We start from the raw sequence: 24,081 nt of genomic DNA, 5'->3' as shown, positions 1-24,081 counted from the left end.
CGCGTAGTGCCCGTGGCACGTTGCACCTCTCTCGTGGGAAGGTGGTGAGCTGGTGTTCAGGTCCTTCGGGAGAAACTGAGCTCAACTGCAGGTCAGGAAAAAAAAAATAACCGCTTTCCCCCCAAACAGCTGAGCCAGCCGCTTAAAAATGTACTTTTATTCTGAAAATAACAGTGCAGAAACCGGATCACAGGAATACATTCCTCAGCTGTGTTACACAGACCCACACAGCAGGGGGGGGGGATCATCTGACAGCATGGTTTGAAGCCACAGGTGCTTTGGCACAAAAAAAGTGACAGTAACATTGTTAAAGCAAGCGCCATGGTCCCAGCGAGGGGGCAGCTATAATGAAAATACTCTCTGCGTTCGAGATCTAGTGTCAGCCACGCTCATGTCACTAGATCTGCCGCAGACGAACGTAAACCATGCTTACCCTAGCACAACAGAAGAAACCACTCGGAAAGGAACTGACAGAGGCTCCTTAGTGTTTTTGCCTGGAAGATGAAAGATACCGCAACGAAACCGAAGAGCAATTCGACGTCCGTGAGTAAGTTGGTAAGAGACAAGAGGCTTTTTTCGTAATACACAGTTTGTCCATCAAAGCCCTATTGCACAATGAGGACTGACGACTTTAGGGTTTATTTTCTAAAGTTTTCACTAGGTAACTGTAAAAAGCACAAAGCAAAGAATCACTTCCTCTGTTGCCTTTAACGAGGTTAGATAGAAATAATAATAAGTTACAAACAGATCTGCCCAGCACCTAAGAGCATAATTCTAAGCCAGATAGCATCCTCTTGGGGAAAAAAAGAACAAAAAACTCATCCTATGTGGGGGGGTGCACTTCTGGTTTTCTTTCAGGGGAAGAGGTGCAAGGATTGATTTGTTTAAAGTAAAAGAATTATAAAAGACAGAAAAGAAGCTGTGAAAATTTGGCGCTCTCTTTACAGATGTCTCAAGCCAGGTCTCACAGCAGTCAGGTTAAAAAAAAAATACTCATTTTAACATTTTCATGTCAGTTACAAGACATTGATTTTTTTTTCCCTTTTCCTTTTCTTTGTGCAATATCAGAGCATGGTCTGAAACGCCTACAGCATTCGCACATGTAAAAATAGCAGTCACTGGAGGTTATTTTTTACACCTCCTACGTTTCTAGGGTTATAGTGACGGGAATACAAATTTTAAAATAACAGCTCAATTTTTTTTTCATTTTGTTTTACGTTTAGGCTGAAAAAAAAAGCTAGTTACATCCAGGAGCTGAAGTAGATCTAGGAGATAAAAACCTCTTACCTTGAAATAGCCCCAAGGAGTTGCTATGGAGCAGGTATCAAAATCACATCTCGTACAACTTTTAATAAGGTTTCTTACAGGATCCAATCCTCTAAAATGTAAATGGAGGTGTGACAACCCTTTACACAGTCAGAAGAAGGAATGCTTAGCCTTCAGAAAACACTTTAAGGCAATGGGTTTTTATAAAATTACCAAGCCAGCAACCACAGCCACTGCTCTCAGCTCCATCACACCCTCCTGAGGCCATGCGCAGCTGCAGGAGCAGCAGCAAATTCCCCATCCATCCCTTCTGCTTTTAAAAAAAGCATCTTTCAGGCACCCAACATTTTTTATTTTAACTGCCTTTCCTCTTGCAAATGTCCCAAGAAAGCTGCTGAAAGCGAAGGCAATAGAGAAGATGAGTTATTTAAGCCCCTCGTGCTGGTTTCCCACCACCTTTAGCAGGCACGGAGCCTGCTGGGGGTGACAAGGGGCAGTGGCCCTAGCTGGACAGGGAAATGTGGAGCTGGGAAACCCCATCAGCTGGGGGCACTGGTACCCGCAGGGCATCCTGCTGGCCGTGCCAGCCTGCTTCGTGGGGACGCGGCACATCAGACCAAGAAAAGAAACGCGTTAAAAGCTAATCCCAGATAAAAATATTCCGTAAAATGGAAACTGAAGCTTAAATGATTGCAAAGCCTAAGCCGTGTGATTTGCCATACCCTGTAGCCTGCTTTAAGCAGTGCCTGGACCCCCCTGCAGCATCGACCCCTACCACAGGCAACAGATCCAACTTGTAAGGCCTTCTGGAGAGCGTATGCTCAAGTGTCTTAAAAACTGCACTGAAGCACAGTCAGTAGTACCCTCCTACCATTCTTCAGTTGATTAATTTTCTTTTTTTAAATCACTAGACACTATTAAACAACAACAATACAAAAAAAAAAAACCACAACATTCATACCTGTGCTGCCCTGTGCTTCCCAGCCAGCCCCAGCTACCCGACCCCTTCCACCAGACCAGATTCAACAAAGTCTGCTAACTTGAGCCGTCCTGTAAACACCAGAGCCTGAGACAGCTGCCAGAGACAAGGAAAACATCTATACAGAGAGACAAGGAAACAAAATTCTAGTGTCTGTGAGATCCTGCAGGTTGGACCTGTAAAGGACTGGCCTTGCCGTCACCTCTGTCGACGCACAGCGCTACTGAGTCGGGAAATTACTACACAGAGCACAATAAAGCCTGCAGCAAGAGCACTTACTGGACGGCTGCTGAAAAGCTGCAAGAAGATGCTTCTACAGGGACACAAAAAGACGCCTTGAAAAAAGCACTATGTCTAGACTGAAATTCAGACCCAGGCCAACAGGGTCGGAATACTTGCGCTTAATTCCTAGCATCAAACCGGACAAAGCATCGCTGGACCTCCTCTCCCTCTCCACCCCTCGCGTGGGATGCCTAGCAGGCTCGCAAACAAGCTGTACTTGGCCTCAAAAGCAACTGCTTCCAATTCAAAGACCTATAAGGAAGTTCTGCAACAGCAGGCTTCGAATTCAAGATCTGCTGGGGTGGGGTAAGGCCATATCCAACCAGAGAGATTAAATGAAAGCAAATTCATTTCCAAGGCCACTGTCCCAGAGCCACTTCTAGGGCAGAACACGGTAGAGTGAAACACTTCCCCCCACGGGAGCACAAAAAGGGGGGAAAACAGCAGGGTTTGGCACCTGGGAGGGATACGTTCAGGAGTGCAGAGTGCAATCAGAAGGGTCAGAACCAGCAAAATAAAGCGCTGTGCCAACGTGCTGGGCTTTAATCCCTCCACAACAGGCTTCCTGCGGGACAGCACCATCCATCACGCGGATGACTCAGGTGTGGCCTTTCTTTGCTGCGGTTCCCATTGTTTCCAGGACGTTACACACACATACAACCTGGGAACTTTAACGCTGCCCTCGCTCTCAGTCTGAGCTGCTCCCGACCCAAGGAGTGGCTCTGAGGCACCCGTGCAGGGCTGCAGCTGCTTAGCAGGGGGAAAAAAAAAGGGAGCAAGAGTCAAATGTAGATGGAGAGGGGGACAGGGTTTTCAGTAAGTCTGTTACCTGTTTTTTTGCAAGGAGGGTTAACCTAATAAACAACAAAGCAGTTGGCAGGCATTTAGAATCACTTATTATGCTCCTCCTTCCTCACTTTAATACCTGAGAGCTACCACACAAAACCTACCGGCAGCAGGTAAGAAACACGCTTCCATTTCTCTCCCTTTTCCTGCAAACAAATCCTTTTGGAATAATAGTTTCATCTGCTTCGTTTTTTTAAAAAACACATAATAATAATTAGCTTCCTGTATTAGCAAGGAACAAAACTTTTGCTAGAGTCATTTCCCTTTCATTCCTATATGGATCCCTTGAGTAATAAATAGTGCAACAGCTGGCCGTAAGTTAACTCAGTCAAGCACAGGAGTGCTTCATACACCTGGCTGTATATTATTCACCATATATGCACGTGTATATTCACCACACTTTAGGCACAGCCTGTCACTTCAATAATCTTTACAGTCTCCAAGTGGGATTCGTGGTCTGGTAATTGCAGCGATTTGGTTACTCACCCAAAGGATCTGCTCCTGTGGACGTACCGTCTACCCCTGCTGACACGCCAAATCATCCACTAAACATCATTTTATGAGCTGGGTGGAAGAATCCGTCATTTTTTCATTTTTTCAGCAGTGAATCTGGTAAATCCTCCATTTCTGGGAAGCGCTGAAACACTTTATGAGCTTGCTATTCACAAAGTTTGCAATTGTGACTCGACCAAAGCTGAAAACATTTACATAAATGAACGGCTGCGGTTCTGCCAACCCAACCAACCAAGCCTGACTTGTAAAGAGATCTGCCCCTTCCTCCCCTGAATGATTTTTAAGTAGCTTAAAGCGCAATAACCACAAATAGACCTTTAACTACCAGCTGTATAAAACCCAAACTGTTATTCTATAAAAAAGGACGGGATAAACTCTATGCTGTAACCTGGTTTAGAAAATGATCTCTTCGCTTATAAATATAGTTTTTTTTCTTTACTTTTTCCTGTATTTATCTGTGCTCGTGATAAGCAGCTTGCTATTTCACTAGAAGTGGTTTTCACCCCTAGAAGAAATCCTTTGCAATCCACCCCGCTGCTGCAGCACACCAGCAGAACAACTTCTGTCCCAAAATACCTGGCAAGCCGTGCAACACGTCTTTATCCGGAGCCGGTCACATATTCTGTACAGAATTTAAGAGACAATTGTCCTGTCGTCTCCTGCTGAAAACCTACGTGTACAGAGGACCTGACCAAACCTGCACGATAACCTCGAGGACCTCTCAGCGTGGCACGATTTGCAGTTCCCTTTTAGGCAGTGCAACACATTCACAAGTTCCCATATCCTACCTGGGATATGTAGTTAATACACCCCATCCCCCCAAAAAAAAAGAAAAAAGAAAAAGAAAGAAACGGGACAGTTTCCTCAAAAGGGGGAGACAATTATTTTTTGCTAATGGCAAGATTCAAAAGGTGCTTCATAAAATATAGTTGATATCTGTTCCCATGCATTACATTCCCATCTGTATAAACTGTCCCTGCAGTGCCAGAATCCCTCTCAATACAACATTTTTTTCCTGTAACGCTCCAATCCCTGCTTGGATTGTTGGCAACATCAGCAATGCTGCACAATTCCCTGATAATTTTTTTTTTATTTTTTAATTAAATGCCCTTCTTCCTGCCCCCAAGCCCAAAACGCACGCACACGGACACGCACGCCACCCCCAAGCAGCTTCTCAGTGACTCAGTCGGGACAGCTTCACAGCACCGCACTCCGTGCAAGCGAGAAAGTTTTTCCGAAGAGGCCACGCACAATCTTTCGTATCTCTGCCTTCGAAAACACGCGGGCCCTGATGCAGATTAAGAACCGTAAAGAAAAAAGATTCCGTGGAAAAATGGCACAGACCTAGAAAACCACCCACCGCCATTTAAATTTCAATATCCAGCTGATGTAGACAATATATTCTTCCCCCCCCCTTTTTTTTTCTTATATATATTTTGAATAGAGCTACTTTCCTCTGTTCAGCATCCCGATCACAAAACAACTAAAGATGAGGGCCGAGGGAACGGGAGAGCAGGGAAGAGCAGGTGGGAGAATTATTCAGGACGATGACACCGTATCAGGAATAATTATTTCAGCACAAGAGCCTCACCGCAATACAGGTTTTCGGTTTTGAAACCAGTTCTTTGGAGGAAAAAAAATGCACGATCCCACTAACACGATGGAACTTCGCTTCTGTGCACGGCTCGACGGAGCAGGTTTGAATTGGGTGGTAGGTCAGCCATGTTCTGATGCGATATTTTCGCCGGTCCTCACAGTTTAGAGGCGAGGTTTAGCAGGCACACTTCTTCTCCTCCGGCTTTGCCGAATCCAGCTTCCCCGAGCTTCCTCCGTTGGCTGTGTCAGAGACTTGCGTCTTGTCCACGCACTGCTCCATGCGTTTCATTATCAAGTCCAGCAGCGTGTCCACGGCCTTCTCCACGTTCTGGCCGGTAGCAGCACTTGTTTCAAAGTAGGGGATGCTAGGGCGAAAAGGAAAAGGTTTACTGGAGAGGCTTTTAAGGCAACGGAGACTGAACTCTTGGTAAAACTCCTGGCCCAGCTCTCGGTGGTGGGTTTAGCGTTAATGAAAACGGTGTGAGAGGTTTTTGGGGTTGTTGGACTCTATTTCCCTGCTCGCCAGAACCCGAACTCCTGTTCCTAGCACATGGTGGTGTGACAATATGCACACAAAGCAGAATCATTAATTAAAAAAAAATAAATCTGTCCTGACATTTTGACTTCAAATAGTAAGAACGTCAACACAAACCTCGCCTGAAAGTCCTTCAGTAACCAGGACGTCTGCTTTAAAGAGAAACCGTGGTCTGCAACACAGAAAGTTTCAGGGACCGTACGACATAGCGTATCACTGCAGGCTGTGTGGTTTCTCTAACAGGCATACTTATCAAAATATTTAGAAAAAATTACAGTATGTCTTTCAGTTGTTCAGAAATTCCTGACCCACAGCGGATGGATAAGGCAAAAACTGTTTCCCAACTTAGAACAGGGAGAGATTTTTCCCATATTTAAGGTGGAGATTTTTTTTTTTCCCCCAGGTATTGAAGAAAACATCAAAAATGTCCTTAATTTTTGCTCCTTTTGAGAACAATTTCTATAGGCAAGTTTCTTTAACACATTTAAAACGGAGGCCTTCTTATTTTAATGCCGAGGTGAGCACAGTTTCTACACCTTTCTCATACGCTCTCTGGATGCCGAATCCTTTCACGTAAGCTTTCCATTCCTCCCAATTTCCTTCCAACCCAGAACTGGCACAGTACCGCAGAGGTGCCCCATTACTGCCACTTTTGTCCCGGTCTTTACGCCTTCCAACTTCAGCAAGCGTTAAACCCACTGAGCGCTGGCTCCAGCGCAGAGCTGAAACGCAGCCAGGCACCAGCGCGGGCTCAGCCAGCACCCAGCCACGTGTCTGAGCGAAGACGTACCTCCTACACCAGCCTGCGTGCCACAGTTCCTGCAAGTCTCTGACTCACACCTCGGGTTGTAATCAATCTACGGCAAATGCAGGCATTTGCCTGTTCCGAAAACACACCAAACCTGTGCTCCTTTTTCATACGTGAGCACCTACCCAGCTCCGGCACCTCCCCTCTCTCCCGGAACGCTGCTTCCTACACAGAACCTCTGCCAAAACACGATTTGAAAAGCCCACGCAGGCAACAGACGCATTTATGTCCACTATTTTAAAGTAACACTTATTTTTCCTGTAAAGACGACGCCTGTATCACATCATCATGATCTAGATGTTTTATGGTTTTTTGTGTTTCGTGCTATTTCCTACTCAAACAGGTTGATCTGAAAGTGTGACAAGCTAGGATCACTACAGAAGGCGTGTGATACTGTGCTGACTACATACCTTAGAGTACCTCTTTCTTGCAAGAGTCTCCAGCCAGTCATCAGCTATACTTCCAACAACCGTAACATTAAATTTTGCTTCTGCCATAATGTGCTTACCCGTATTTGTCTGCCAGATCTTTTGCTTGCCTTTCGTTTACCTCCCTTTGGTCGGATAAATCAGCTTTATTACCAATTAACACGATATCTGGATTCTCACAATATGCATTGGCTTGCAGCTGACCTAGAAGGAAAAATAAACAGGAGAGTTAAGAGAATGCTGGAAGTGCCTTAGAGACTCAGACTGCTGACAAAACAATCCAAAAGGCCTGCAACACAGAAGAAAGTAGGGACTCAACTTGGTAAGCAGTGGAAGATTGCGATGACACCAACCTTTTAGTGGGAGGAATCTCTGAAGAAATTCAGCTAGTATATAAAATCTGATGGAGCTGTTTTCACAAATCTGCCTGGATTCTTGCATCATCCCCACTTCAGCTCACTGGCTGGAAAGCTACCAGCTGGAAAAGCAGCAACCTCCGTCCTTCCAGAACTCTAAATACCCTCAATTAAAAACAAACTTTAAGAATTTAACCTTTCTTTCACTTTTAGTCAGGTGGTTGTCCCAATAAAAACTCCCTACAGGTGCCAGCTGTAATTCCATTTGCCTTGTTAAGGGTCAGAATACATTCAGCTGTTCAGTTAGTAAGGCAAATACTATCTGCTTTCAAACAAGAACTTCAAAGACCGATTTTAATCAAAACCTCAAAAGCAGGAAGGAATCTCATTCTGTTTTGCTAATACAAATCACACCATTAAACTAAACAGCATTTCCCAAGCTCCTTTGTATCATCTCAGATAAGGAGACTGGCCAAAGAAGTGTCAAATACCAGAAATTTTCAAGAGGCGACAGATTTGTTTGGATTGTACCAAATCCAAACAAGATTATCAAGTATGTGTTCAGAAGTCTACCATGCAAAAAAAAAAAAAAAGAAGAAAAGCGTGCATCTTTCAAATCTGATGAGACTTTCGCCCCAAACCAAAGGGCATATCCTGCTCGAGGCAAGTCAGCGTAGCCCAAAGTAAGTCACAACAGGGTGCCACACTCCACAGGACCACAATCCACGTCCTCCTACCTCTGGCAGCCCTTCAGTTGTAATGGTGCATGCAAGGATGACAACTCATCTCACGTGCATCTCAAACCTTGATCCGGAGCAGAGGTGCTTTAGAGCACGCAGGCTGTGAGTACCTCACATATGGCCGCTTTAGACATAAATACCTTTGAGGATTTTCCAGTTCACCAACACTGATACACACAAAGCCTAGAAGCACAAAATACATGCAGGAAAGCTTCAAGTCAACCAATAAATGCAAACTCTATAGTTCTACTTACTCATCCAATTTCTGACATTTAAGAAGCTCTGTTGACTGGTGAGATCAAACATCAGTAAAAAGCCCATAGCATCTCTGAAAAATGCTGTGGTGAGGCTTCGAAACCTGGAGGAGGAAAAAAAAAAAGAGCATAGCTCTATTACAAAGTGAGCTCTAAGATTCGAGGTAAGCACATTTCTTTGGCAAAACGGAACTGAGTAAGGAGAAAGAGATGAAGTAAATGAAAGGTTTTCCAAATCACTTGTGAAAAACTATTAAAAAAATCCCAGTCAGAAAAGTCTGCATGATTTAAAGGATGTACATTCCCTTGGAATTAAAAAAAAAAAAATAAAATGTGATTTTCATTTTAGCTATGATACATCACATCAGTCAACACATATTAATCAGTGTGTTAGTAACTGGCCAGAGGAAGCTTATACGTGAGAAATAAACATTGTCGGTGACTAATGCATCAGCTCAAATTCTGTCTGATTTAACCTGGGACGGAGACAGAGAGAGAGAAGAGCTGGCTAACGTAAATAAGCTGAGACAGAAGCATTTAGTGCATCACAGATCACCGGGACACGGATGCTTCTGGTGAGATTACATGCACTTAGCTGATGGATGTGCACTGCCTAGTACAGTAACTATTAAAGAAAATAAGAGTAGTTGGCTGTTTACACGCTTTCGATTGTTCGATGCAATTTTCTACTGGTAAGCTCAGCAGTAAGGAAAGGCAACCTGGTTTTGCAGACCTCTAGCCACACGTGCGCTCTGTGCATTTACACTCCCCTACAGGCTTCCCGCAAAGCCATGGAGCTGGACAGAAGTACAAACCAGGGAACTGCAGCTGTTTGTCACCAGAAGGTCACAACTCTGTTCAAATCAGAAACGTGGAGACAACCCAAACGATATTACGTGTTTCAGAGTGCTGGCAAACCACGCAACGGCACTCTGGTGTTTTGTATATGGCGGGGATCGACCCCATCCCAAAACAGCACTATACAATCCTGCAGAAACTAACGGTGGCAGAAACAGAAACGGGTATTTCATGACACACGTACATACAGATTAAAGCAAAAGCTCTCCACATAAATATGTCAGATACCCTGGCACACTCTTTGTATTTCTTCTCGGCAAAAGGAAATAGCCTCGAAATGTTTAACTTTTACTACGTAGATGGTGTTTGAGGGTAAGCACGAGAGATGCAAACAAAATTTCAGCTTGCTTCTGCTTTTCACATGGCGATAACCCCTCCCACACGGTGTTGGCACTGCTTATTTAGAAACCCGAAATCTGCCTCATCACTACTCTGCTTCCTCTGCAGTAGGCGGACGCTTTCGTCCACTGCTCCTCAGCTGCTGTTAGAGGTGTGACGTGCAATTTCTTCCCTTGTCAACAGATGGTATCAGCAATCATGCTGAGGGCAACCTCACACACAAAACCCAGCCGGGGAAGCTTAAGAAAGCGGCACGCACACTTCTCCCTCTCAAAGAAAAACAACAAGACCAAGTTCGATAGTGCCAAGTGGAAAAGGTCTCTGGGAATAGCAAACATCCCTGCAAACAGAAGATGGGGAACAACTGGTTAAGGAACTCTTCTGCAAAGGAAGATTTGGGCCACTCACGAATTTCGCATCCATCAACCACAGTGTGCTGCTGCAAAGAGGGCAAACGCGACCAAAACCATGCAAGCAGTCAGCGCTGGTAAGACTTGAACCAGAACTCTCCACCCCGTTGCATCCTGGTGATGAAAGGGACATCAGTCCAGGGCAATACAGAAGAGAACGTGCTCCTAACAGAAAGCCTGAGCAAGTCAGGGGCACTTAAACTGGAGAGGACTTAAGGAAGGCATCACGCTGTTCTGGACCTCGTCCATCGGAGCTGTGAACACCCGCACGAATGCAGACTGCACAGCCTCTGGGAGCAACCTGCTCTGGTGCTTAACCGCTCGTGCTGTTAGTGCTTTTTTTTCCTTCTACCTACTAGGCTTTTGCCTTGCTGCAGCTTGAGCTGGCGCCTCTGGTCCTCCAGCCGCGAAGCTGAAAAGAATCTGGTCTGCCTCATGTGCCTCCGCCTCCTGACCTGTTTTAAGGGCACTCCACTGGACTTCAGTTATCAGTATGAAGTACCTCATCCTGGGGGGCCCAAAAATGGGAACAGTACTCCAGATGTGGCCTCAGAAGTGCTAAATAAAGCGTCAGAAAAAGCTTTATTTCTGGAAAATACTTTTCTTGTCCCAAATTAAGAGGATTTTTGAGATTCTTCACATGTATGGGCTAATGGTTTACCCACAAATGTGGAAAAACTCAGACTTCATTTCTAACGAGCTGAACCCTTACCTTTCCTGTCCAGCGGTGTCCCAAAGCTGGAGGTGCACCTTGAAGGCTTTTCCTGCAGATCCATTTGGTCCTCTGCTATTGTATACCTAACGAGAGAGTGCAATCAGTAAACACATGAATCACACGAAACCTTCGTTTGGAAGGTTATTTGGTCACATTTAGTACTTCAAATTAGACACCAGTTCTGTAAAACCTGGTATAGCTCTGTGCTGAGCAAGCTTTCTGCGCTCTGCTTCGTTGCTGTCCTTGCAAGATTTGCAGCTGGCTGACAGCGTTAGCCACTATTACTAGAACTATTTTTGATTCGTTAAGTCCTGTTAGACATCAGTGACTTCCTTACCAACTGCACCCGTAACCTTGTGGCGCTTAAAAGAAAGCACCGTGACCTTTTTCTGGGGCTCAATTCCTTATTGAACAAAAACAATGTGTACACTAACCGTTACAGTAAAAGACAGAAGGAAAAAAAAACAAATACGAGCCATTTTTGTTCTCTGAACTTGCTCAGCAGACTCTTAGCAATTTTAAAAGCAGGGAAACGTTGCCCCTGCATTTACAGCAAGAAGATACGGACTTTTTGGGCATGTCTTTATCCAGATGCTCCACTGACCTTATTCGAGGAAGAGGAATGCTTCTTCGCCTGCTCTCTCTGGGCTGTAAAATACAGCATTCAGCTTTCCTGCTCAACCCAGTTAATATTAATTGGGGGTTGGACTAAATGACCTCGGGAGGCCCACTACGACTTAGGTTATTCTGTGATTCCACGGATTTATTTAAACGGCTGTAATTTCAACACGTAGCTTCTAACCAGAACATGCTTTTCTTTCCTTTGTGGCAGGTGCCAGATCTGAGAATCTGAGAAGAACCAGCAGGATCAACCACACACCACGCTTTGCGAATTAAATAGGCTCACTGAAGCATGTTCCTGCGATACCCAGCGTTATAAACAGGGAATTTCACGGGGTCATTTTTTAATATGACTTTTACGCACCACAAGAACACACACATTGAACCTTTTGGATCTCCTTCTTAAAAGGACGTGTTATTCAGACGGACCTTCCAGATGTTTTAAAGCTCGTAACTGCGCGTGAGGCGTAGTTTCTTCCGTCCTTATAAAACCCATCTCGCCCCAAAATGTACGGCAGTGGAAAATTACAGAAGAAATCTGTCTGCAACCTTTCGCAGAAAAGTTCAGCCCCCTGGAAGGAAGCCAGCACCCGTGTTCAAAACACGCTAACGAGCGTCTGACCAGGCAGGGAAAGAGCACGCCAGCAATCTGCGTGTTCAGACATTTCCTTGCAATAAAACTGCTTTTAATGTTTTCCTCTCGTTCTATCAGGGGAATCCAGCGGTGCGGTGGAGGCACCGGGTTCCCCTCCGACCTGTGCATCGTGCTTAACCGGTCCGAGCTGCTGGAGTGCTGATTAGGAGTAATTTAAGACATACTCCAGAGCCCTGATTCTTTTATTCTACCTCAGGCCTAATGATTAATTCTCCAGTACTGCTGATTTACAAGAGTTACCTGCTAATTGCCTGGTTCCCCAGGGACCTAAATGCACCTAGTGTGTCCTGACCACACTATAAACCCGTGTGCTGCTATGGCTCAAGCAGGGGACCAAGAAAAGTGTGATTTACCCCTAAAACCCATACGGGGCAGGGGACCAAGAAATATATGATTTACCCCTAAAACCCATACAGGGCCATCTCTTCAGTGGGGCTGGCAAGTACCCTCCACAATGGCACCACCGAACTCAACACCACAGCCACAAATGCTCTCAGCCATAAAAAAAAAGTTGTTAGGGAGGTTTTGGGTGTCTGGGGGAATGAAGCTCACCTTTTTGCACAGTAACAGGGACCGGAAAACACGTGAAATGGCAATACGTGAACAACTTTATATTGCCAACGCATTCATTCTCGTTCAACTACTTCAAAACTGGGAAAGCTTTTAAGAAAAATATTTTAAATGCTTTTTAACTTGTACATCGACCTGATGGGGCTAAGAAACATGGCTTTGTTGAAAGTAAGTAGTGGGAAGTTTTGTCAGAACTTGACTTCTCAGGAAAAAGGGTCTGCCCCTCTCCAGACTGAAAAACTCTCCACAAGCAGCGGTTCTCCTGCCCCTTTATCATCTCTGCATTGTCAAGACTTCCAAGGACTTTTCGTGCAAAATCCTTCAAGTATTTAAATTTTAAAAAATGCAAATTTAAAGACGTCTTCATATGTGAACTGTGCAAGTATTTACATCTTTTTTTATCAAATAAATAACTAAAATCATCCTCCAGGGTCTAATATCTTGTATTTATCATGGTTTTACTGTTCAAGCAAGCTGGAACGATTCCTATTAGAAAGTTGAATTTGTCCCCTATATTTAGCTTGTATCTGGTATCAGGATGTACGAGCAGATACATTAGTCATGTGAAATTAAAACAGAGCAAGCATGCTCTCATATTCCTGAAAAGAGTCTGACTGACGCTACAGAAGACTCTCATCTTCTATTTAGGATAAAGAAATAAATGCACTGCGGAGCAGGCTTGCACGCCTTGCATTAGGAACTACATCAATCCTACAAGGGCTGCTGATAACAGACTGGCTGCACTCATTTGCCAGCCTTGCTGCTGACGGGGAAGCGGGGAAGCAGCAGGCTCTTTTGCTAGTTTACCGTCTGATCTGGAAGCGAGCTGAAACTTCTGCGTTTCTGAAAGTTTCCATCTTTTCTCTTTAAATTTTTACGTTTTGGGGCCGGAGTTATTTCTAGTCATAAGCAAGCACACCTCATTCACGAGCACTATGGAAACCTGTTCTTGGAAATATGCAATAAACCACTTACCAGTCCCGCATTGGGATAAAGATAATGGCATTTTTCTCCTTTATCCAGTTCCTAATTATGATTTGCTTAAGCCAAGAGCTAGACCAGGAAAAGCATTATCAACATGCCATATCCCACAGCAAGAGAAGCAGCACGCATCGACGTCAAATTTGTTCTCAGCAGTAACGAATAAAGATAAAAGGAAGCTGCTATCATTCGTACGAGACAACTTACCACTCGTTTTTCCCGAAAATCTATCCCTACTGTCGTGATGAATTTGGGATTAAATTTGTTATCGGTGTATCTGTAGAGGAACGTTGTTTTTCCAACCCCAGAGTCTCCAAGGGCCAGGAGTTTGATCAGATAATCATAGTCTCCATCAGTCATAGTGCTAATTTTTAGGAACCTACGTAAAAAGAAGAAACAAAATGTTTTAAAAAGAGAATGACCCCTCCCCTTTTCTCTTTGTTTTTGCCTCATTTAGCGTTCTGGCCACTGAAATGCCGCTGGCCTGTGTTCACGGTCGAAAATTACGTCCTCTGGAGCTGCACGGCCTTCTGAGGCTGTTCCTTCGGCTGACTCCTCCCGGTGGGCTTCGTCCCAGGAACCATCCACCGGCTTTAGGAGCAGCTTTTCATCGATTAGAAAAGGTTCTGCTGCTGCTCCTCTGTAGGCGGGGGTCAGTGTCACACAGCCTGACGAAAGAAGGCTTGCAAAGACTTGCCTTGGATGACGAGACTTGCGGGGCTCAGGCTACTAACAGCACTGCATGAAGTTATCAGGGCTACGTATTTTTATCTCGACAGAGACGTGTTTTTCCCTCAAAGAACTAATTAAGAAGCAGAGTAGGCAATCATCCCGGGGTCACCGTTAATAAGGGCAGCGCTCTCCCGCACAGTTTATTCACTAGCGCGACCAGAGGCACGCACATCTGCCTCGCTCCGCGACGCACGCAACAAGACCCGCCCCCTAATCAAATGCTGCCCGATGCTAATTGGAGTGAAGACGAACGAAAACCAGATGGCAAACCCGCAGCGTGGGCTCGGCTCTGCCACAGTGAAGTTGCTTTTTTGCCTGCAGCTTGATTTATTTCCTGCAGGCCAGGAGGAAGCGTTTCGGGTTAGGCGATGTCCTGAGGAAACCACAAACAGCTCCGGGTTTAGGCTATTTTCTGCAAACGAGACCAGCAAAGCCTGCCCTATTAGGTACTTGTGAAACAAATACATCAGGAAATCACAGGGTAAGACAAATTCCCAGCAAGGGGGAAATCTCCCTCCTCTTTGCCAGGCTGCCTCCCAGCCCAGGCAGAGCTCCCGGAGCTAAATGTATGCCACCGAAACGATTCCCCTGAGATTTTCACGGCCCCACACAGCACGTCCTGAGTTTTCCCAACCTGCTGAGTCAAGCGACATGGTATATATGGGAGGGAAAATCCCATTACTGTATTGGCTTTGCCAAGTTTTGCCCTGCAGAGGAAGGAAAGGGGACGACATACGCAAGAAATAGGCCTATAAAATATTTATTCACCTGCTTGAAACGCCTTGATGAGGAGAAAACTGGAATTACGCGAAACACCAGCTGGTTTACATCCTCTTCGCTTGTTCTCAATGTGATTTAAGCCCCTCGCTTTTTCCAACGTTTTGTTAATCCCGAGCCCAGATGAACACATCCGTTCCGTTCGCATCTTTACGCTGAGATTAATCGCTGCGATACCAGAGCGGGAGACCCGGGGTCACGCTCCATTCATAAAACCTCCTCCTTCGTTCGGTGCAAGCCCTTAATTTCCATCAGGATAAAACCTACGTTCTTGAGCACTTCAGTTAGCAAGCACTGGCCTGCTTCGCCTGAAATAGAGATCCCAGCCCGTTTTGACTACCCTGTATTTCAAGAGCTTTAAGGATAAAAGCAAGCTGGCTGCGTACCAAGCCATTTCATTGTATGAGCCGCCTACCTCTGACAGATCCAGAGCCACCCAGAGAGGCAGGACAAGCTTGTGATCCAAATCCACCTGCAGATGACAAGGGTTTAAAGAAATCGGAGGAAAAGGCTCTCACCTGCATGCTTTGCTCTGCCTTACTCTGCCTCCGTCCTGCGCTCTTCAGAGGTCAGAGCGCCACCGCAGCACCGTCACCAAAATTAATTCAGTACCTTTCACCTTTCCCACGGTATCTCAGGTTTACCAGCAGGGTGAGACTACTTTCTGCCCAGATGTTCAAGGATGATCAAAATCAAACTGTTTCTGATCAACGCGGTAACTCTTCTTTGGGTAATTCATTCAAAAAAATCAGAAAAAAGGACGATGATTTCCCCCCCCCCGACGCTTGCCTGTTAATATGAACGGTCCTCTCCGTGGCCAGACCCAGGGCATCCTGGCGGCCTCACCCTCTTCCTCGCTTCGCCCTCTTCATTCTCCTGACTCCTTAGGAAAGTAAGTTCATAACACGTAGGACGAAGCCTATTTATTCCCTCGGCTTGGAAGCTGAAGCCACTAAGAAACCCTTCCTAGCTTGGCGAGCTCTTTGATGGAAACCTGCTGAGCACGCTGCGCGAAACGCTGCCGGCGGGGAGCTCACGGGCCAGACCGTCCTCTTCCATCCCACTTCCATCACTGACTTAATGCTCGCAAAATGCTGCCGTGCAGCAAACCGCGCTCTCGTTCCGCGGGAAATTTTACCATGAAGATTTTCACTTCGTTTCGAATGAAAATGCTAAAACTATTACTGCTTACTAGCAATTACTATTAAGTAAAACATCTAAGCTTGCTCTTCACCGTGTCTGTGATTTAACTGGGTTTAAAAATTCTGAATGTTTCGATTTGCTCCATGGCAAATGTTACCTTAGATAATACCTACAACTGAGGTATAAGAATCAAACTATAATATCTGAGGTTCATAACAAAAAAAAAAAGCCTTTACTTCAAGCGTTTTTGCGCAAATCTGAAAAACACATCAAAATTTTCCACTAAGAAACCAGCAAGGCCTTTTTTAAGAAAAGCGTAATATACTTTTCTTCATTCTAATCCAACTGTAATTATAAATGGCTCAATAGATGGAGCTCCTGAAAAGAAATACCCATGGGCTGTAATGTACAAGTCTCATGTAAAGACAACACAACTTAATTCATGGTTTTCCATAATGGTATCCCAACAAACATACACAAAACAGCCCAAACCACCACCACCAACGGATCCTGGCATCTTACCCTTCAAGTCCTCACCATCCCAAGAGCATCGCACGGGTCTGAAATTGTACTAGAAGCTAAGGCAGACGAAAGGCAGCTTGCCACTCGACTCACTCACCTCACCTTCCAGTTCCAAGCCCTGCTCTCGCTCTGGTGGCGTGTTATCGTCCGGAACCCAAACACAGCTCCCAGCCGTTCCTCCCCAGCCTTCCCGGCAACGTGGCCGATAGCCAGAGGATGATAAATGTGTCATTTCGCTGCTGTTCTCCCGGGCTGTGCGTCGAGACAGCGCCTAATTTTAACGACACTTCCCTGCTTTCTTGGCAGACAAGATTCCCATCTAGACCAGAAGCAGCATCCTGTTTCTTGACTGATTATTTTCTCCCATCCCTATTTAATGTTCTCTAACTACAGGGTAAGAGATCGTTTAAAATCTGGCACTTGTCAGCAGATGCTCCAGAGAGCGTTTTCTCAACAGAGAGACAAGGCTTCAAATAAACCAGCCTAACCTTCAGATGTTTTAGTTGTAGCCTACGGGAGAGGCAAATCTACTCCTCGGACACCACACTGCTGCTCTGCACCCGATGGGGAATTCGTAAGAAGCACGCTTTGGCTCTCCCTGCACGCTTGGAGGAGCATCTCGAGCACAGCAGCATGACCCTCCGGCATCTCCTACAGCGGGGACAGAAGGAGTTCGAAGCACATCTGCCGGTATCAGCACATTTCAGCCTGGTATCAGCCGACACCACGAAGCGTGTCCTGTTTTGCTTCCTGACAGCCTCACCCTTTCCTCTGTGGATTTCCCAGTTCTCTTCTTGCACTTTCCTAACAGGCCAGAGATGGCACGGCTGCTCGGGGCTGACTGCACGCCGCATCCTTTCTTCTTCCATTGGCGCTGCTCCTGAAAAACTACAAGTACGGTTCCGAATTGAAATCTAACCCAGTTTTGAAAAAAAAAAAAAAAAAACATTAATTTTGGCTGGGCACAAACTGCAGAAAAATGGTTTCAACTCAGAAACTCTTTTAACTCTCAAGACGTTTAGACGTGTAGTAAAAACAAATCAAGCAGGCTAAAACTCTGATGAACCTAACCTAAAAATAGAGCCCGTTAAGTCATATTTTCGCCCTCTCGGAAGTGGAAGGGGTTATTTTATGAAAAAAATCTTAAAACTTCTAAATTCCAAACTGGACGGGTTTTTAAATGTTGAAAGGATGCTCTAAACAAACAGACGACACGCTGAATTTTCTGATAATGCATTTTCTAATTAATGGAGAGGGTTGTTTAAAAGAGGACATCTTTATACTTACGCAAGCAGCTACTGGGAATATCATTAAGGAAAAGCTATGCCCGCAACGAGAGAGAAGTCAGTTCCAGAAAACAAGATTTTCTTCCCCGACGCATTATTAGTTAAAAGGCCAACACACACAAATGTTGGATAAACAGCATTAGCTCTAGAGAGCGCGGGATGTAAAATGGCAGCGCACATATTGTACCAGCAGCTGGTCAGCAGAGACTCCTTCCCTCTGCGGCAAAACGCGTCGGCACCACCGCGATTCATCTGTTTTTACATTGAAAAAACCCAAAGCTTGAGGACAAAAAGAACCGGTGACGGTCAGCGGCGGGATGCAGGTGACCAGGACACTCGTCACCCACGCAGGCGCGAGCGGAGATGTCCCCGCTACCAACGTGTGGAAGGTGCCAATGGGCAAAGCCGCCCCGGGGGAGGACGGGCTGCCTGCTAGGCGCCCTCTTCCATTCGCTTCTCGACGATAAAAACCACTCACGGCAGTAGGTTCCTGCTGCAAATCGCAGCCGGTACGTACAGAGGGATGGAACCGCGTCGTCTCTAGCTCTGCGTGACCTCCTAACGAAACCATCCGGGCTGTTGGATCAGAATATCCGAGGGAAAACTGAGCTACTGAAAGAAGACAAGGCAAAACAAACCAACTACAGAATCTGCCCTGAGCCCCCAGCCTCAGCAGACAGGCCACGCAAATGCTCAACCAGGACGACGAGACCTTCCAGGTGCCAGACTGGTTTTACCCCAGGTGAGAGCGGTTTTTAACCATACCTTGAAGAGAGAAGCCGCCCCCTGGTTTTCCGGCTTCTTTTTGTCTTGTTTTCAATCCCTGAGGCCTCTGCGCGCTTTATGAAGAGCTAAATCCTAGTCCCACCCCAAATACCCACAGCCTGGTGGGACAGCATATCCCAAGAGACAACCCCTCACCGATCACATCCTTAACATCCGACTCATCAGCGGGCACATCAGACACCTCTTCCCTAGCAGAAAGCACCTCAAGGGAAGTCTGCAGGACGAGGTGGGACGCAGGCAGAAGATTTAAATGAAATTTAAGAGCGCGTTAGCGGACAGTAGCCTCACAAAGCCTTCCCGAGCAGGAGAAACAGATGGGACACGGCGATGGCGAGATAAAGCTCCAGCCAGTTACCCCAGCATCATGCCATGCTTTGTCAGCAGTCACCCGCCAAAAAAGCGGAGCCTCACAGCTGCCAAGGAAATGACACTCAATGAGCCAAACGCTTTTTGTTTTTTCCCTAAAAAAAAAAATAATAAAAAATCGAACAACTCGCTGGAGCTACGCTGAGCTGAAACGAAAGCTGGCTCCTCTCCTCAAAACCGGGCTCACGCGCTCATTCCCACACGGGAGCAACAATACAGAAGAAATGGAGCAGTGGCGTGAGAGGAGAGATCTCCCATCCTTTCCTTCCTTAAAGCAGAAAACCCCAAAGGACCGGAGGGAGCAGCAGAGCATTTGAGCACAGACGGGTTCAGGATTTGGGACGTGGAGGCTCTTGGCCGGCCTCAGCCCGGTGTTTCACGCCTGAATGTACAAGGAGTGGACGTGCACTGGGCACAGCTCCTATTAAATGCAGGCGGAGGAGGGTAAGGGGGGTGCTGTCACAAGCACCGGGTCACCTCGCGCCCTACCAGCACCACCCAACTTGCCATAAAGCCAAAGGGCGAGTCCGAGTAGCTCTTTGCTGCCTTGCCGTTCAAACCCCCTCAGCCTCTCCTGCTCTTCTGATGGCAAGCGCGACCTACCACTCATTACGTTCCTTATCTGTCAGGAAAAAAAAAAAAAATAAATTCTATGAAAATTTAGGAGCTAATACGGTTATCGGAAAGGCACCAAGTGGGTTAGACTTCCCTTTTAACTGCAGGAACACGATATCGTTATCCATGCTTCATCTGTCCCTGACCTTATCAACTTCTTCTTGTTGCGGATCCAAAACTCATCACAAATCTTTTGCAAAGCTCCTTTGACAAAAGCCAGCCCTCGCAACCACACGCACGACTCTTAGGCTGCTTTTTGCCAGCTCTCTGTTTAAATTCAGCAACCCCGACAAGCTGGTGAAGACACCCAACTGGTTGATTACATCTTTAACCCCATAACTGATCCCCAAATCAAACCCAAACCTGCCTTTTGGAGCATCTTCATGGCGGAGAATTTAACGAAAAGTCCGAATCGAGACTAAGCCGAGGAGAATTTCTGCTTTGTGCTGCCTGCAGATAACGAGCTGTATGCACAGCAAAGGAAAAAAAAAAGATGATGATGAAAAAACGGGTATATAAATGTGGGACCGGGTCAGGGCTGGGAGGCCATCCTCTTCACAGAAGCTTCTGAAACGGAGGAAAATTAAAAGCTTCTACTTTTAATCCTCCTTCTTCTACTTTTAATAATACATTTTTTAATAAAAAGCTTCTAACTTTTCATCCTGTAGAGATGGATCCCCGTCCCTGGAGGTCCGCAGGAGGTTACAAAACCATGACTGAGATATTCAGCCGACCCGGCACAGGAGCAGGGACTGACTGCTCTCCTAAAGTCCCGAACCCATTTTGCCATCTTACACCCGGCCCCTTGTAAACCAAAGCTGGTCAGAAATGACTTGTGGAAATTTGAAATTATACCACTCTTCCGCAACCCTCACAGCAGCTTTCCTTCTGCTGTCAGATGGGTAGAGGGGACTTTGGGCATACCTGAAAATTAATGGGTTTCATCCCATACAGCTGAGGACAGGCTCGGAAAGCTCCTAACGCTCTGAGAGCTCATTTAAACAAGCCGGGCAATCATGGTAAGCCACAAGAGCAGCCGACGCCTCCCTCGGCACGTTAAGGCGGATTTCCGTGCCCTGTACAATTCCGGTTAAATAAAAACGCACGACGGTGATCAAAACGGCTTGGCTTGTCAAATAATCCCATCCCACTTATCGCGGCTCTTTAAGGACCGAGAGAACTGTAAGGGAGGTTTCTTGAGACAGAAAGTCATCAGTTCTAACGCGCTAATGGCTATCATACATTTAAAGCACCGCTTTGGAAAGAGCAGATCATTTCCTCTTTCTGCGGCAGCCGATCTTATGGGAGCACTGAAGCAATCTGATTATTGCACGCAAGCTTCGGGACTCCAAGGCTACGGCGCTGCTCAGGCACAAACGCTCGTCCCACAAGTTTTGAACCCCTCGAAGCCGCAGAGGGCAATAAGCTGCCACAAGCAAGGTTAGCAGTGAGTTTTATCACCCTCATCTACTGGAATTTGCAGGTTTTAAAGAGTTAAAAGGATACATAGATCCCCAAGCATCTTTTCTGCTACGGTATTTGACAATTACCTCGTCCGTGCTCCATCAGCCACTCCAGAGAGTTACTCACTGCCTGATAAGCCCACTGCGTTTTAGATCACTGAAACTTATTTCCACGCTGCCTGGTCATTTTGTACGGCTGCACTGCCGAGAACAGAGGTGGAATATCACAGCACGGCAGGCCGGGATGCCCACACCGGGTCACGCTCGGATCTCCGCCGTCACATCAACCTAATGCCACCGAGGCCACCAGCCCGACCCGGGGATGGCGGGGAGGGACAGATTGCCCGGCCTGGCCTCGCCCCAGCACCACCCGAATCAAATCAAATCCTGCCCCACTCTACCACGCAACAGACATTGCTTCGCCGGGCCGTGCCTCAACACACAAAATGCAAAACGCGGACTTTCTGCTGCAGTAATCCTTGGTTCCTCGGTGAATGAGAGCAAACCTGAAGCCTTCACGGGAAGAAGCAGCACAACGTATACGTAGAGCCTCCTCCGCAGCCGCTCCGAGACGACAGGAATGCCTTCACTCGCAGGAAAATCAGCTTGGAGGTCTGAGGCTGCGATGCGTGAACAGGGAGGGAAAAAAATAGCATCCTGCAGAAAAAGAAGCTGCGCAGCTTTCTCGAGCGCGAATTTGGACTTTCGGCAGGCTGGACTCGCAGATATCTGGGTAAGCAGCACGCAGCTGCGTTTTGTGGCACCTTCCTAAGGGAAGCATATTTTTCAAGTTGCCGTTACGCCAGTTTCTGCCGCAGCAACTCCTAGGCACACGCTGTGGGAGCGGGTTAAGGGAGCCTTCCCGCAGGGGCTGCCACGCAGCGCTGCTCCTCCCAGGGCAACGCCGAGCCCCGCGCCGTGAGAGCCGTCGCCTCCCTCTGCAGCTGTTCAAACTTCCCTGACACCACGGCTCGGCGGAGCCTTCCAGCAACGCCGCGTGCCGACCTGCCAGCGGTGCCTCCCTGCGCGTCCCCTCGTCACGCCCCACCTGGGGAGCTTCACCCGCCGCCGCCGAACCCACCAGCTTTGTTGGGAAGAGTCCCTCGGCGCGGGGAAGCTGCTCCTCCTTCGAGTCGAGCCTGAGTAAGGGACGGGACGCGGCGGCACGCTCTCTTTCACTGGAGTGAATTAGCACGACTCCAGCGCTTGGCCTTTTTCCCCCATACGCCTGCAAGCGCGCGATCCCTTTCGCCTCCAGCGCTTTCCTCCACCCGCAGCCCGCAGCTTCGGCTTACTTTAAGGAGCGTTTCGCCCGAGTTCGGAGGCGGCGAGCTGTTTCCCTGCTGCTCCGCGGGCCTGGTGCTCCCGCAGGGAGCTGGGGTCCCAAACCCGCGGGTGACCCCCGTGGGGTGCGATGGGACCCCAGACCCCCCGTGTCACGGTGCCCGTGAGCGGGGCCGGTTTCCAAACGACGAGCGTATCCCTTCTGTGTCTGCGCCCATCTTCTTCTACGCTTCGTCTCCCGTTCTCGGCTCACCCCTGCCGCGGAGGCGCGGGTGCCGGCGGCCCCACGGGAGCCATTTCGGGGTAACCACCTTTTGGGCGCGACGAAGCCGCTTCGGGCGCCCCGAGAAGCGCAAAGCGAGGGGAGAAAGCCCCGGGTGCAGGCGGGTGGGAGCACCTCTGCGCCTCACGGGGCCTGGGGGGGGGGGGGGGGGGGGGCTGCCGGCTCCCTCAGCCCCCCCGGCAGGGACCGGGATCGGGCCCGAGCCCACCTCCCCTTCCCCTTCTTCCCCTTCCCCACCCCTCCGTCCGGCGGCGGGGGCCGGAGGTGCAGCCCCGCAGCCCGGCGAGCAGCGCTAGGCCGTGCCCGCGGCCGCCCGGGCTCCATCGCGGCGCCCCGCCGCGGGGCCGGGGGCCGAGAGCGGAGGGAGGGAAGGTGGAGGGGGGGGTCCCGGTGCCTCCCGGCCGCCCCCCAGCCCGCTCCCACCGGCACCGACCTGCTCCGGGGAGCGCCGCGCCGCCTGCGCTGCTTCCTGCTGCCGGCGGCGGGGGGGCCGGGCGCCGAGCGCCTCCCTCTGCGGGCGGCCGCGGGGCCGGAGCCGGGGCGGAGGCGGCGCCGCCGGGGCCTCCCCCCGGGCCGAGGGCTCAGCCCCGCTCTCCCGGTGCCCGGGGGCGGAGAGGCGGGAGTCGTCGTCTTGCCCCGGTGCCGCCCGTTGCGTGTGGGGCTGGTCCCGCCCGGCCCCTCTCCGGCACGGAGCTCCGCGCACCGCCTCAGCCCGGCCCGTTGCCCATCGCCCCCCTGAGCCCCGGGGGAGAAACCCGAAGGGCTTCGCCTCACCAGCTCGTGCTTCGAGCCGTGCCCCCCCGCTCCCCAAAAGCAGGCTGAGGCTGCCGGTCAGGCCGTGCTTCCAGCCCCGAGCTGTGAGAGTTCACAACCCAGTCGCTGCTGATCCCACCGCCCCGCGCTCCTGAGGAGAAACGGCACCCGGTAACTCGGGCGCTGCTCCTCCTGAAGCATTTTCGCACAGCAGCGGTAGGAGTGAATAACTTCAGGGAGCTGACAGCCAAACAGCACGGTTCTCAGCGGCCCTGCTGCAGGCTCGTCGCTACTGGCGCGTGGCAAGGCCCGAAGGGGC

General features: G+C 48.3%; 1 protein-coding gene across 4 annotated transcripts; it reads right to left on the bottom strand.

Moving 5' to 3' along the window:
- Positions 1-137: 137 nt before the first annotated feature.
- RAB27B (RAB27B, member RAS oncogene family) lies at positions 138-23,710 on the bottom strand. 4 transcript variants are annotated; one of them, XM_066987963.1, is made up of 7 exons: positions 15,677-22,695; positions 15,253-15,569; positions 13,960-14,131; positions 10,923-11,008; positions 8,604-8,707; positions 7,334-7,457; positions 138-5,847 (listed from the first exon to the last, which is right to left on the bottom strand). In XM_066987963.1, the coding sequence occupies exons 3-7, from the start codon at positions 14,110-14,112 to the stop codon at positions 5,658-5,660; spliced, it is 657 nt and encodes a 218-aa protein (XP_066844064.1). In that variant the 5' UTR covers positions 14,113-14,131; positions 15,253-15,569; positions 15,677-22,695; the 3' UTR covers positions 138-5,657. The 4 variants fall into 4 exon arrangements, with proteins under 4 accessions (XP_066844064.1, XP_066844063.1, XP_066844062.1 ...); XM_066987962.1 differs by having other exon boundaries at positions 15,253-17,577; positions 17,690-22,695; XM_066987961.1 differs by lacking the exons at positions 15,253-15,569; positions 15,677-22,695 and adding an exon at positions 23,443-23,710.
- Between the last annotated feature and the right edge of the window lie 371 nt (positions 23,711-24,081).

The sequence above is a fragment of the Anser cygnoides genome, chromosome Z (genome assembly GCF_040182565.1).
Source record: "Anser cygnoides isolate HZ-2024a breed goose chromosome Z, Taihu_goose_T2T_genome, whole genome shotgun sequence".
Classification (NCBI taxonomy): Eukaryota; Metazoa; Chordata; class Aves; order Anseriformes; family Anatidae; genus Anser; species Anser cygnoides.
This window is presented reverse-complemented; position numbering and strand designations above follow the sequence as displayed.

Excerpts from the sequence above, each read along its gene's own strand:
- RAB27B (XM_066987961.1), bottom strand. The coding sequence starts at position 14,112 with ATGACTGATGGAGACTATGATTATCTGATCAAACTCCTGGCCCTTGGA. Across the intron at positions 7,458-8,603 it reads AAATGTCAGAAATTGGATGA|GTCAGCTGCAAGCCAATGCA; the intron begins GTAAGTAGAACT and ends TTTTCCTTCTAG. Across the intron at positions 5,848-7,333 it reads GATCTGGCAGACAAATACGG|CATCCCCTACTTTGAAACAA; the intron begins GTAAGCACATTA and ends TTTTCGCCCTAG.